The sequence below is a fragment of the Schistocerca cancellata genome, chromosome 1, assembly GCF_023864275.1.
Source record: "Schistocerca cancellata isolate TAMUIC-IGC-003103 chromosome 1, iqSchCanc2.1, whole genome shotgun sequence".
Taxonomy (NCBI): domain Eukaryota; kingdom Metazoa; phylum Arthropoda; class Insecta; order Orthoptera; family Acrididae; genus Schistocerca; species Schistocerca cancellata.
In genome coordinates, this window is record NC_064626.1 from 162,287,905 (window position 1) to 162,302,589 (window position 14,685).

Below are 14,685 nucleotides of genomic sequence, written 5' to 3' on the forward strand. Positions count from 1 at the left end.
TTCAATGTACTCTGTCAATCCTGGATCAACATAAACATCATTTCCGGCCTTTCTATCACCCATGTAAACCATACATTGTATGTTGTAACACCATACAACGAGACATTCAGAGGTGGTGGTCCAGATTGTGGCATACACCAGTACCTCTGATATCCAGTAGCACGTCCTCATGCATTGACGCATGCCTTTATTCACCGCGGCATACTGTCCATAAGTTCATCAAGGCACTGTTGGTCCATATTGTCCCAGGTGTAGATCCCTCTGAGTCGTTGATGGATCACATCGTCCATAAACAGACCTTTTCATTATATCCCAGGCATGTTCGATAGGGTTCATGTCTGGAGAACATGCTGTCCACTCTAGTTGAGCGGTGTCATTATCCTGAAGGAAGTCATCCACAAGACATGCACGATGGGGGCACGAATTTTCATTCATGAAGATAAATGACTCACCAGTATGCTGCCAATATGGTTGCACTATTTGTCGGAGGATGGCATTCACATATTGTACAGCCATTACGGCACCTTCCACGACCACCAGTGGCATACTTCGGCCCCACATAATGCCACCCCAAAACAGCAGGGAACCTCCACTTTTCTGCACTTGCTGGACAGTGTGTCTAAGGCATTCAGCCTGACCAGGCTGACTCCAAACACATCTCTGATGATTGTCTGGTTGAAGGCATATGTGACACTCATTGGTGACACTCTAAAACCTTGGAAAAACTTGTTGCAGTTTTGAGTTATTTGAGAAAAACATAAAAATATGTCCTTTATTACACCCCCGCCCCCTCCATCCATCCCAGTGGTCAGAATTTTTAGTATTTTGTTCATGGTCCTCCCTCCTATCAATGTACAAAAATTTGTAACCACATGGATTTTTCTCCTATTTGACTTATTTTGATCTCCATTGACAGGGCTAATGAAACAGTCTTACACAGGAAAAGTTTCAAACTTCGCATAATAGTGAGCTATAGTGTGTCAAACTTGTGAGCTGAACTCAAAAGAGATCACTGAATGGAAATGGTGGCAATACACACATTCTGCACTACATTGTTATATAGTGAAATACTGAAGAATTTGTGCTATATACATACTATCAGTTCTTTGGAGAACTTTGAGGTACTGGCATTTCTCATAAAAGTTCTATGTAATGCTAAAAATCATGTGTTTTCCAGAGCAGATACTATGTAATTCCTCCAAGTCCAGAGCAAGGTCTCTACAAGAGGGTCATAGATTTGTGCAAAATAATTTATTGTATATAATATGAGTTAGTATGAATGCTTTATGATCTGCTAGAAGCTATATGAATGTTTTTAGGCTGCTTATAACATATGTTTATCTTTTTTTATTTTTAAATAAATGCTGTGGCATTCTTTAAACTTGGCCATTTGATAGTGACTTTACAGTTTTACTATAATCTGCAACAAGTTTTAAAACTTGTGGGACATTTTAGGTTCATCCCAGAGTCAGTGCGGTGGTTACTTGTGAAAGGTCGTTGTGCTGAGGCTGAGCAATTACTAATGAAAGCAGCTGAAGAAAACAAAGTTAAGATCCCAGAAGAACTCTTGAAGGATTTGCTTGACTCTAATGCCTTGTCTTGCGCAAACGACCATTATGATGGAAGCCAGCCTGAAAGGAAGCCTTCCATTTTTGATTTATTTTTGTATCCCAACTTGCGAAGAAAGACTCTGAATATTTTTTTCAACTGGTAACAATATTTTAAAATACGACCTAGACACATAAATCTAGTGAATAAACTGACAATTCTTATGTACAGACACTCTGTTATTGTTGCTAATTCTCTTTATGTAACATTTAAGTTAGTGGATTTAAACATAGGATGTCCTTTTGAAGGTTTGTTAACAGTGGCACTTACTATGGCCTGTCCTGGAACACATCTAACTTGGGAGGCAATGACTATCTCAATTTTTTCATATCAGGAGCTGTTGAAGTTCCTGCATATACCTTTTTACTTTTGACATTGAACAGATGGGGTCGTAAAACCATACTGTGTGGCTGCATGCTTACCGGAGGTCTTGCTCTGTTGCTCACAATTGCAGTTCCATCAAGTAAGTTACATAAATTATAAATTTAAAAACTTGAATTAATTAAAAATAGGGTGTTTTTTAATTCATGATTTTTACAGGTAACTTGGTTATGAAATTAGTTAGTTAGTTTCAAATTCTATGGATCATTTGTGTAATACATTGTGATGATGTGGAGTGAGTCATTTTATATTCACATCCCAAATTATTCTGTAAATACGGCTTTGTGCAGGCTACAAGTACATGTCCATTTCATTTTGATTATGAAATACATTGTAGATCCTTTTTGTTCTACTGCCATCTATTTTCTTGCTTTATTTCTATGCTTCAAAAAATAAGTATAATGCTTTCACCCAATTTAGATAGGATGTTGGTTGTTACATGACTAAATAAATGCTTTCATTATTGTCATACTCTTTTATTGGTCCATTTTAATCAGTTATATACTTTTTTAATACATTGAATACATGACATCAGTTCTGAGAAAGAGAGAGATAATGTGGAAAATCCAGTTTATAAATTTCAAATTTCCAGTTATTTAAAGTTCAGTTTAAAATCTGAGTTGTAAATTGCAAATAACAACACAATTTAAATGCTAAAAGTTATATTTGAAGACAGAACTTTATAGTTACTTGAGAAAACAGTTTACATTTAATGTTTGCATGTAAATTTTAACACTTCCATGTTCTGAAGATGTAAAAATATATAAAAATTAGTCAGTGAAATGGAAAGCTGCTACCATTTTCTTGATCGATACTATAGCTTCTTGAGGCCACTGTGAATGATGTAGCTTCTATACCCATGACATCCTTAAACTTAAAATTATCATTTCTGTGCTTTCCATTCCTTTCTCCCAACCTGCTCTTTTTCAAAATTTGTCTTCCTTTCACATTTAATGTTTGTGTTATAGAAGGAAGAATTATGAAAGATGTGGAATTTTTGTTTTCAAGCTCCTCAGTAATTACAGGATCCTTGACATTTCTTTATTTCTTTCAAGAACACCAATTTGCCTTCAGGGTCTTCAGTATAAGACTATTAAAAATCATTTTGGCTTTTATATGGTGTTTGAACAGATTTGCCATACACTTTGTTGATAATAGTAAAAAAAATAGTAATAATCTTTATTTTCCCATAATAAGTTTGCAGTTTTGGACATTTTCCTTTTTTGTGCATCAGTAAAATCACACCACAAATATAAAGGACATATACAATAAAAGCACGCACAGAAGATAGCTCAAATATCTCTAAATAAATATTTACTATCAATAATATTCTTGAAATGCATACATACACACACACACACACACACACACACACACACACACACACACACAGAGAGAGAGAGAGAGAGAGAGAGAGAGAGAGAGAGAGAGATGGGGACCTATATACAGTTACAATTATAAATGTGCCTTTATTTAATTTAAGCTCACAGGCACATGCTTCTATATGTTTCTCTACACAAAACTTTTTTGTTTCTATATTTTTTGCACAATGATAACTGTTGCCATATATGTCAAAAGTTATCATTGTGCAAAAAATATAGAAACAAAAAAGTTTTGTGTAGAGAAACATATAGAAGCATGTGCCTGTGAGCTTAAATTAAATAAAGGCACATTTATAATTGTTACTGTATATAGGTCCCCATCAGGAAATTTTCATCTATTTCTGAAAAATTTGGACTCCTTGTTGTGCTATCTGTCAGACAGGGGGAAGCAAATTATTATTTGTGGAGACTTCAATGTAGATTCTCTGAAAGAGGGTAATAGGAAAAATGACCTTGAAGTATTACTCGGTTCTTTCAATTTGACACCCGTTATTGATTTTCCTACTCGGGTGGTAAAGGATAGCAGCTCACTGATAGATAACTTCTTTATAGACCAAGATAAGTTTAACCAGATAAATGCTCAGCCTGTTGAGAATGGTCTTTCTGATCATGGTGCACAGCTACTTACAATATATGACATAGCTCCATTCAGCAATACTAAACAGTCCTACAAAGTAGTACGTTCAGTCAACGATTTAACAATTGCAAATTTCAGGAAAAGCCTACAGCAGTTAGACTGGGATGAGGTGTACCGTGAACCTGATGCCAATTTAAAATATAATTTATTTCATGACATTTTTGTAAATGCATTTGAAAACTGCTTCCCCAAGAAAATAGTTAAATATACTCGTAAGAAACCTTGTAACAAACCATGGCTTACTAAGGGTATAAAAATATCTTGTAACCGGAAAAGGGAACTGTATCTGACAGCAAGAAAGACTAGTGACCCAGAAACTATCAAACATTATAAAAACTACTGTGTTATATTAAGAAAAGTTATTAAAAAATCCAGAAGTATGTGTATCATGTCTGAAATCAGCAACTCTGATAATAAAATTAAAACAATTTGGAATATTATTAAAAGAGAAACAGGTCAACCAAGAGCACAGGAAGACAGTATTACCATCAAATTGAATGAAAACTTTACAAACAAAAAGTCAGAAGTTGAAAATATTTTTAATAATCATTTTCTAAATGTTGTGGATATAGTAGGATCCAGGTGTTCATTAGAAGATGCTAGGCTGTTCATGGAAGAGGCCATACCTATGCAATTTGATACAATTGAAATCTCACCCACTTCTCCCTCTGAAATTAGGAAAATAATAAACTTGCTTAAAAGCAAAAACTCACATGGAATTGATGGCATTTCCAGCAAAATACTAAAAGCTTGTTCTCAACAAATAAGTAAGATTCTCAGCCACCTGTGTAATAGTTCTCTGGAACAGGGCATTTTCCCTGATAGACTGAAATATGCTATTGTTATACCTTTGCATAAAAAGGGGGATAGATCTGATGTCAACAATTACCGTCCAATCTCGCTTCTAACAGCTTTATCCAAAATTTTTGAGAAAGTAATGTATTCAAGAGTAGCTTCACATATATGTAACAATGAAGTACTAACAAAATGTCAGTTTGGTTTCCAGAAAGGTTTTTCAACAGAAAATGCCATATATGCTTTCACCAATCAAATTTTGAATGATCTGAATAACCGAACACCACCCATTGGGATGTTTTGTGATCTCTCAAAGGCTTTTGATTGTGTAAATCATGAAATTCTGCTAGACAAGCTCAAGTATTGTGGCATGAGTGGGACAGTGCACAAATGGTGTAATTCGTACCTAACTGGAAGAGTGCAGAAAGTTGAAATAAGTAGTTCTCATAATATGCAAAGATCAGCACTTTCCTCAAACTGGGGAACTATCAAGAATGGGGTTCCACAAGGGTCAGTCTTGGGTCCTTTGTTGTTCTTAATATATATTAATGACTTGCCATTCTATATTCATGAAGAGGCAAAGTTAGTTCTCTTTGCTGATGATACAAGTATAGTAATCGCACCTGACAAACAAGAATTAACTGATGAAATTGTCAATACTGTCTTTCAGAAAATTACTAAGTGGTTCCTTGTAAACGGACTCTCACTGAATTTTGATAAGACACAGTACATACAGTTCCGAACAGTGAATGGTATGACGCCATTGATAAATATAGATCTTAATCAGAAGCATATAGCTAAGGTAGAATATTCCGAATTTTTAGGTGTGTCCATTGATGAGAGATTAAATTGGAAGAAACACATTGATGATCTGCTGAAACGTTTGAGTTCAGCTACTTATGCAATAAGGGTCATTGCAAATTTTGGTGATAAACATCTTAGTAAATTAGCGTACTACGCCTATTTTCACTCGTTGCTTTCATATGGCATCATATTTTGGGGTAATTCATCACGGAGGAATAAAGTATTTATTGCACAAAAGCGTGTAATCGGAATAATAGCTGGAGTCCACCCAAGATCATCCTGCAGACATTTATTTAAGGAACTAGGGATATTCATAGTAGCTTCTCAGTATATATACTCTCTTATGAAATTTGTTATTAACAACCAAACCCAATTCAAAAGTAATAGCAGTGTGCATAACTACAATACTAGGAGAAAGGATGATCTTCACTATTCAAGATTAAATCTAACTTTGGCACAGAAAGGGCTGAATTATACTGGCACTAAAGTCTTTGGCCACTTACCAAATAGTATCAAAAGTCTAACAGATAACCAACAAGTATTTAAGAAGAAATTAAAAGAATTTCTGAATGACAACTCCTTCTACTCCATAAAGGAATTTTTAGATATAAATTTAAAAAAAGGCAAAAAAAAACAAAAAACATAAAAAAAATAAAAATAAAAAACACAAAAAATGAAAAAGTTGTTATATTAACTTAAGTATGTTGTTAAATTAACTTAATTATGTCATGTATTGGAAAATTTGACTCGTTCCACATCATTACGAAATATCGTATTCATGATCCATGGAACTAGTATTAATCTAATCTAATCTAGAGAGAGAGGGGGGGAGGGAGGGAGTTGAGAGAGAGAGAGAGAGAGAGAGAGAGAGAGAGAAGAAGGAGGAGGAGGAGGAAAAAAAGACAGAAAGACCCCAAAATAATGGATTTCAGAGGTCTTTAACTGAGTATAAATATCTTTTAATTAGTAACTTTAAGATTTCCATGGAACTACTTAATGGTATTTTGGAGTGTATTAAAGAAATGTCTTCCAGCAGCAAGTAGGCTGTCATCCATATCCATTTTATTAAACAGTATCATATGGTAATCATCTTTGATTTGTGATAGATGTCGCTTCATCTTGAGGTTGAAGGTCTTTTGCCTGTGTTTGCTTCAACAATAACATATGTTTTTGGGTGGGGTTTGCCTTTAGCAAAACATGATTTTGTTTTTTGTTCCAGACATGTTTCACTGCAGTTGCAGCATCATCAGTGGGCTTTTTTTTATTATTGTAGCTTCTTACCACATGGTGTGGTTTTCCTGCTGTATTACATTTTACAGTGTCTGTTTTTCTTAACAGTTTATCACCTGCAATGTTTCTTTTTTCATCATCTTCTTCATTGTCAAGTTCTGTGCATTGAGTTGTCACTGCCGCTGTCACTGTCACTGTTTACCAGCTGTAATAAACACTGTAAAAATGTAATACAGCATGAAAACCACACCATGTTGTAAGAAGCCAAAATAATAATTAAAAAAAACACTGATGATGCTGCAACTGCGGTGAAACATGTCTGGGACAAAAAACAAAATCGTGTTTTGCTAAAGGCGGACGCCACCCAAAAACATGTTACAGGTGTCTCTATTCACTGTGCTATTTTCTGCCTTGTCTTTCATGAACATAATTATCTTAAGGACACACACAGAGTACACATTTAGGTAATTAAACTACAATTAGTGAAATAGTTCATACATGTTTGATAGTTACTTAATTAGCATTTATTTTCTACATCCTGGAAGATCTCCTCATTATGGATCAACTGGAATGAAAAGTACTTTTAACCTAATCTAATCTAATCTTTGGAGTCTGAAGTCCCTAGGCATATAAATTTCAAGTGCCCACCATTTGTCTCAATCCTATATTGCAGATGTGAGTGAATTAATCCATAGTAGATGTATTTCAGGACAGACATGTATCTTTGGGTCTGCTAGTTTATCTCACTCAATGAAACTCATTACTGATGCCACACTTAAAAGAAGTATGCAGTTTTGGGTTGCATAAGGGCTTGTGAATAATATATATTTTTTAATTCAGATAAATTGTTCTTACTTGAAGGAAAAAGTGCATTAGCTCACTACAAAACTAATGACACCTTATATGTTGTTTTCCATATCTATGTGCCACACATCCATCAGCTGCAGATGAGTGGCTGCCTTTCCCCTTTTTTGTTTACAACTTCTATCTTGGAATTTCCATTATCAGAACAGAAATGTAATGTATTCATTCTGCAACTGATCCAGCAGTGTTTTCCCGTGTCTTGTAACAGATGCAGTGGAAGGAACATACACTATTACTGGCAGTCACGGTGACTGTGCAGAACACATCCAATAATGTTGTTAACTTCCTCTGTAATTGGGTTTGCTACTGCAGACATGTGTCATTGTACTCAACTCAGAAGAAGCCTATATGTTAGTCTCACTCTCTCCCTTCTGTCTCATCATTAAAAACAAGATACCCCACTGTGTACACATTCATCTCAGCCACAAATTGTACACAGTTACACACCTGACTTGTTGGATGTGATAACTACCAACATGTCATTCAGTAAGCAGAATGGTACTACGTAATGATCCACATGGAAATTAGTAAAATGCGTTAGCAATATTGTTGTATTTGTGAGCTATTTTTGTACATGTCCATTACATTTGTAGTATGATTCTATAAATGTACAAAAAATGAAAATGTCCAAATTACTGTGGGCAAATAAAGAGTATTACTGTTTGCATTACTACTATCACCAAAATGTGTAGGAAATTTGTTACAATCAGTCATTATTATAAAATTCCCCACAATGCACTTTTGTTTAGATCATGTTCCCTTTTGTTGTTTTTTCATTGCATGTTTCATGTGAGCCTTCTTTCTCAACTATAATTTCTTACTCTCACTTATTCCCAACTTTCATCTTTGTCTGCAGTATTGATTTCTTGATGCGCATGTTCTTTTGTGTGTGTCTGCTGACATTACTGATATTTCTCCTGTAAGTAATTACTGCCCAGAAATATTGTCTTATTATTTTAAAAGGTATACATTGACACACTTCAGTTTTAATTCACAATATTAAATGGCATAGTATGTATCATTCCAGTTTTAATTCCTAGATACAATTTGTAGTTTCTGATGTTGAATTGAATTTTATTTGATCCTGTAGGATTACACTGTGCATAGTGAATGTACACAGTAAAAACAGAAAACATCTATGGAGTAATCATTTTGGTTACACTATCAAGCATTCTCTAGATTGTCGCACAGATGACAAAATGGTAGATATCGAAATAGACGACAGAGGGATAGAGAAACAATTAAAATCGCTCAAAAGAGGAAAGGCCTCTGGACCTGATGGGATACCAGTTCGATTTTACACAGAGTACGCGAAGGAACTTGCCCCCCTCCTTGCAGCGATGTACCGTAGGTCTCTAGAAGAGCGTAGCGTTCCAAAGGATTGGAAAAGGGCACAGGTCATCCCCGTTTTCAAGAAGGGACGTCGAACAGATGTGCAGAACTATAGACCTATATCTCTAACGTCGATCAGTTGCAGAATTTTGGAACACGTATTGTGTTCGAGTATAATGACTTTTCTGGAGACTAGAAATCTACTCTGTAGGAATCAGCATGGGTTTCGAAAAAGACGGTCATGTGAAACCCAGCTCGCGCTATTCGTCCACGAGACTCGGAGGGCCATAGACACGGGGTCACAGGTAGGTGCCGTGTTTCTTGACTTCCGCAAGGCGTTCGATACAGTTCCCCACAGTCGTTTAATGAACAAAGTAAGAGCATATGGACTATCAGACCAATTGTGTGATTGGATTGAGGAGTTCCTAGATAACAGGACGCAGCATGTTATTCTCAATGGAGAGAAGTCTTCCGAAGTAAGAGTGATTTCAGGTGTGCCGCAGGGGAGTGTCATAGGACCGTTGCTATTCACAATATACATAAATGACCTGGTGGATGACATCGGAAGTTCACTGAGGCTTTTTGCAGATGATGCTGTGGTGTACCGAGAGGTTGTAACAATGGAAAATTGTACTGAAATGCAGGAGGATCTGCAGCGAATTGACGCATGATGCAGGGAATGGCAATTGAATCTCAATGTAGACAAGTGTAATGTGCTGCGAATATACAGAAAGATAGATCCTTTATCATTTAGCTACAAAATAGCAGGTCAGCAACTGGAAGCAGTTAATACCATAAATTATCTGGGAGTACGCATTAGGAGTGATTTAAAATGGAATGATCATATAATGTTGATCGTCGGTAAAGCAGATGCCAGACTGAGATTCATTGGAAGAATCCTAAGGAAATGCAATCCGAAAACAAAGGAAGTAGGTTACAGTGCGCTTGTTCGCCCACTGCTTGAATACTGCTCAGCAGTGTGGGATCCGTACCAGATAGGGTTGATAGAAGAGATAGAGAAGATCCAACGGAGAGCAGCGCGCTTCATTACAGGATCATTTAGTAATCGCGAAAGCGTTACGGAGATGATAGATAAACTCCAGTGGAAGACTCTGCAGGAGAGACGCTCAGTAGCTCGGTACGGGCTGTTGTTAAAGTTTCGAGAACATACCTTCACCGAAGAGTCAAGCAGTATATTGCTCCCTCCTACGTATATCTCGCGAAGAGACCATGAGGATAAAATCAGAGAGATTAGAGCCCACACAGAGGCATACCGACAATCCTTCTTTCCATGAACAATACGAGACTGGAATAGAAGGGAGAACCGATAGAGGTACTGAAGGTACCCTCCGCCACACACCGTCAGGTGGCTTGCGGAGTATGGATGTAGATGTAGATGTAGATTATTCATTATAAATATCAATAAATGCAATATTAAGTTAATGGGCTGTCTTTAATACTCTAAAATTATTTTTTCACCATATAGTCTTATAGTTTCTTTGTAAAGTAAGTATCATGTATACTCTCATGCATGTTTTAGGCAGACTTTTTATGGTAACAGAGTCCTGAGGTCATTTTTCAAGGACTGTCAGTCAGTGGGGTATGCTTTGTATCTCATTCTGCCTTCATGTGTTGCAAGTGTGTACACTAACAAATTTAATCTGCTCTGAGCTGTTATATGTGATGTATATTATTGTTTTATATGTGTACGGAGTTGTAAAAATTGAGATACCTGAATTTATGACGCAGTATCTGCATGTTTCAGAATACCTTCTTCTTAAAATGATTCTATTAGCTTTTTTGTAACATGAACACACTTTTTGTTTCCTGTATTTTGAGTTGTGCCACAACGATTTCCATACTGTAGATATGGTTGCATGGCTCATAGAGTCCATGGTATATTGTCTCAGAAGCTAATTGTCTGTATGGTGCAATAATTGCTTTGTTATGAATGTGGCACAGTTGAGTTACTTGCATATGGAATTAATATGCTGTTTCCATTTCAACTCACAGTCCACAGTAATACTGTTGTCCATTGCGACTGTGGTATAAAAAGAAAAATATGTAAATAAATAAATTTGTACTCTGAGATTCCGAACTTATAAAGCTAATGTTTCAATATATTAACAATAAAGACAACCAGCACTTTTAATTTGATCATCGTTAAAACTAAAAGCAATTATCAAGCCCTTTTCTATAAGCTGTCCCTGTTTCCTTCCTGCCTAACTCTCAATATGGCCCAGCATAATCTGAATGTAGTTTGTAATTTTGATATTTTGATGTTGGCCTAAGTAGCATTAGTGCATTGTGTAAATAAAGAAAGGTATCAAGACTATATTATAACATTTGAAAGGAGTAAATAAACAGCAACAAGAGAGAGAATGAAAAATTCACCATTGAACAGAAAACAGAAAAACAATGAAGGATATGGATTTCTTAAAGCAGCTGATTGGAATAACAGATAGGTTACGAAACATCTGAAATGAGCAATAAGCAGCTGATAGTGCATGTAAGACTGCTGCCAGCACTTTTGTTGTTCTTTTTTTTTGGGGGGGGGGGATGGGTTGAGAAGTAATTCAATAAACACTAATCAGTAATAATAATAATAATAATAACAATAACTAATAGCAGAATAGGACACATGGCAACAAATGCAACTATTGGCAAACTATTTGAAATGTGTGAATAGTCTGACATGTAGCACAGTAAACCAAGAAGCGTAAACTTCCAAGAAAAGTGAGCCCCTGAGAAAATGTACAAATAGAAGCCAAAATTTTTAAATTTCATGACCATTCAGATCTTCATTGTGATTCTCTTCTTGTTTTCTTTTTTTACAACCATTGTCATGCCACCTCTTTTGACTCTTATTATTTATGTGAGTAAAACAAAATAAATATTGTTTTCATAATTTTATTAATCTTGGGAAGAAAATGCATTGTTTCTAATTTTCTTCCTTCTTGTGTGCTTTGTATTTGGCCAGGCTATTCTTGTTTGGTTTTCATTTGCATGTAAGAAGGTTTAAGGGACAATATAAGATTTTGTTTGGAACTTAAACTCATAAGCTAGCATACCCCAAGGTGCAGTACTAATTATTAGTGTTAACAAATATATTCATGTGAACAAAAGAGTGATGTGAACAAAATAATTTTTTGTTGTGTGTGCATGTGTGTGATAAATATTCTTCAAGGGATGCCTAATAGTATAACTAAGATATGTCCATTTGCTTGAATAAAAAAGGCACTTAAAAACTCTCTCTCACAGGAATGTCTTGGTTGATGATCCTGCTGGCTATGACTGGAAAATTGGCCATTACAGCATCTTATGGCACAGTCTATGTCTTTTCTACTGAGCAGTTTCCAACTGTAATACGCAATGTTGCACTTGGGGCTAGTTCAACATGTGCCCGAGTAGGAGGCATATCAGCACCGTACATCAATCTTCTAGTATGTAATTCAGCTGTTGTACAATTAAGCAAATCTGTTTAAAATTTTTGTAAAGTAAAGAATTATTTACATCTGAACACATTTTCATATGTTTTTTGAAATAATATAAATTGTTTCTGTGACAGGCTGAGTACTGGCAACCTTTTCCATTGTTAATATTTGGTTCTTTGGCACTGATGGGAGGTTTGATGGCTCTAGTTCTCCCAGAAACAATGGGAAGGAAACTGCCGGACACCATAGAGGAGGGAGAGAGATTTGGTCGGTGAGTTAAATGTTGTGGACAATCCAAAACTTAAGGTTTCTAATAGTTGATAAAAGACCATTCTAAAGAAAAGGAGAGGCAACATTAGGAAGTTACATTGAAAATAACAAGTTTATCTGTATGCAGATCAATGTAATACCAAGATGTAGCCCATCAACTACTGTTGATGTTCTGATTACTGACATTATAGCTGAACACACTTTACTTACTTTCTTGAGCAATGTATTATGTACTGTTCTTATCTATAAAGCATAAAACATGCAATGTAATTGTGCTATTACTAGGATGGTTGTCTTCTCTCTCTACAACAACTAGTTAGAGTAGTAGTTAAAACATGTAACTCATATTCAGCAAGAATGAGAGTCATATCTCCATCTGGTTATTCCAATTAAGACTTAGAACAGTTAAACTTAGTACAGTTTAATGAATTAATTGTGCAGGCCATCTAAAAGGTCCACAATCATTAGCTTTCCAATTTCTGACATTAGTTGTTAGCAGTTTTTGCCCAGTTGCAAGCTCAGTTTCACAGAACATGGTATAATTACAGTTTGGAAAAAATCTGTGGAACGTATCATAGTTTTCTAAATGAAGGTTAAGAGTAAGGTGCCCTGTGTTGCTGACCAAGTTTGGCTGGCAGCGTTTTTTACAGAAGCCTTACTCAGCATCTCAAAACTGCTGTTAAAAATACAGTTCATGAAAAAACAGTCAATGTTAAAGAATAAACATAATTTTAATATCACAGAGATCATATAATTTATTTCTCTAGTTATAGATATTGTAGGAATATTTTAATATATTGTTAAGTTGGAGACCCTGGGTGTTCTGAGCATTTTTATGATTGTAGTAAAATAACTTTATATGGTAATTTGTACAAGCAGTATTGACCTCTCAGTGTATGTTTGTTTTGCTTTGCAGGGACTTCCACAGAGCAGAAGAAAATAATGGTGTTGTTATGAGTGAATCAAGAACTCCAATTAAGATTGACAGCTGAAAGGAAAAGAAAGGAATGTGAAATTGTTACCAGTTTTTAGTAGATGTTGAGAAATTAAATATACATTTCCATTTTGTATTCAATGTTGTTAATAACAGTTTATGTGATTTTATTAAGCTACTGCATAATAAAACTTTTATTTGTGCTATAATCCCTCATTTCTAGTTCTGCAGCTATATGATCCGATTTACTTACTAGGATGTGACTCTTATCTAGGATGGTATGGCTCTCTGGCCATTACAAGTGTTTTTGATTCGCTGTTTTTTAAATTAATACCAGCAAATACTAGGATGACTTCTGCATTTGTACATCAGACACTCAAATGGGACAAAACTCTAAACAAGTGTGGTGTGATACAGATATTCAGATTGCTGTTCTTCAAGATAATATATTTAAACGAACATGACTTCAGAAATGGGACAGAGCATTACAGCACATTACCAGGTGTGGTTTCTTTGTTTTCATCCATCCTGTGACCTAAAGATTAATATGGAATCAAAACTGTGCTACAGGAAGTACCAGTATTTACAGAAATGAATATCAGTTTAAGTGATAGAAAACTTTTAATATCAAGATGGAATTGAATCCTCCACATGGCTGCTAACCATCCCTTACAAGCTTATAACTTTACATGGGCTGAATGACATTTGCCCTTTGAGCCGTCAAGCAACAGCATATATGATACTGGTTACATGAACACTGAAAATGTCAACTAACAATACATATCAATGGAGAAGGGAACTTCATTAATCATGAAAACTTGAACTTCTGCAGATGGCTTAGAGAAACATAAAGGCAACATAAGTTGAGTCTACTGTTCTTACTGCTGTTGGGTGCATCATGCATATTAACTGCCACCAAGGAATCACTTTTATAATAATACAGCTCATTATATGTGCCTCTTGTGTCATTCCTGATACTAGGATATGAGTGATTTCTTCCTGTCACTGCATATC

The 14,685-nt window shown here is 35.5% G+C and overlaps 1 protein-coding gene across 3 annotated transcripts in view; it reads left to right on the forward strand.

The window, feature by feature from the left end:
* LOC126154582 (organic cation transporter protein-like) overlaps positions 1–13,909 on the forward strand; it is a 73,891-nt gene extending 59,982 nt beyond the window's left edge. The window contains exons 7-11 of one of the 3 annotated variants that reach the window (XM_049916164.1): positions 1,456–1,710; positions 1,857–2,071; positions 12,295–12,476; positions 12,602–12,738; positions 13,654–13,906. In XM_049916164.1, coding sequence (XP_049772121.1) covers positions 1,456–1,710; positions 1,857–2,071; positions 12,295–12,476; positions 12,602–12,738; positions 13,654–13,729 — 865 coding nt within the window. In that variant the 3' untranslated portion in view covers positions 13,730–13,906. Of the gene's footprint in view, positions 1–1,455; positions 1,711–1,856; positions 2,072–12,294; positions 12,477–12,601; positions 12,739–13,653 lie in introns of all 3 variants that reach the window. The other 2 variants (XM_049916181.1, XM_049916189.1) reach the window with 2 other exon arrangements.
* Positions 13,910–14,685: the final 776 nt, after the last annotated feature.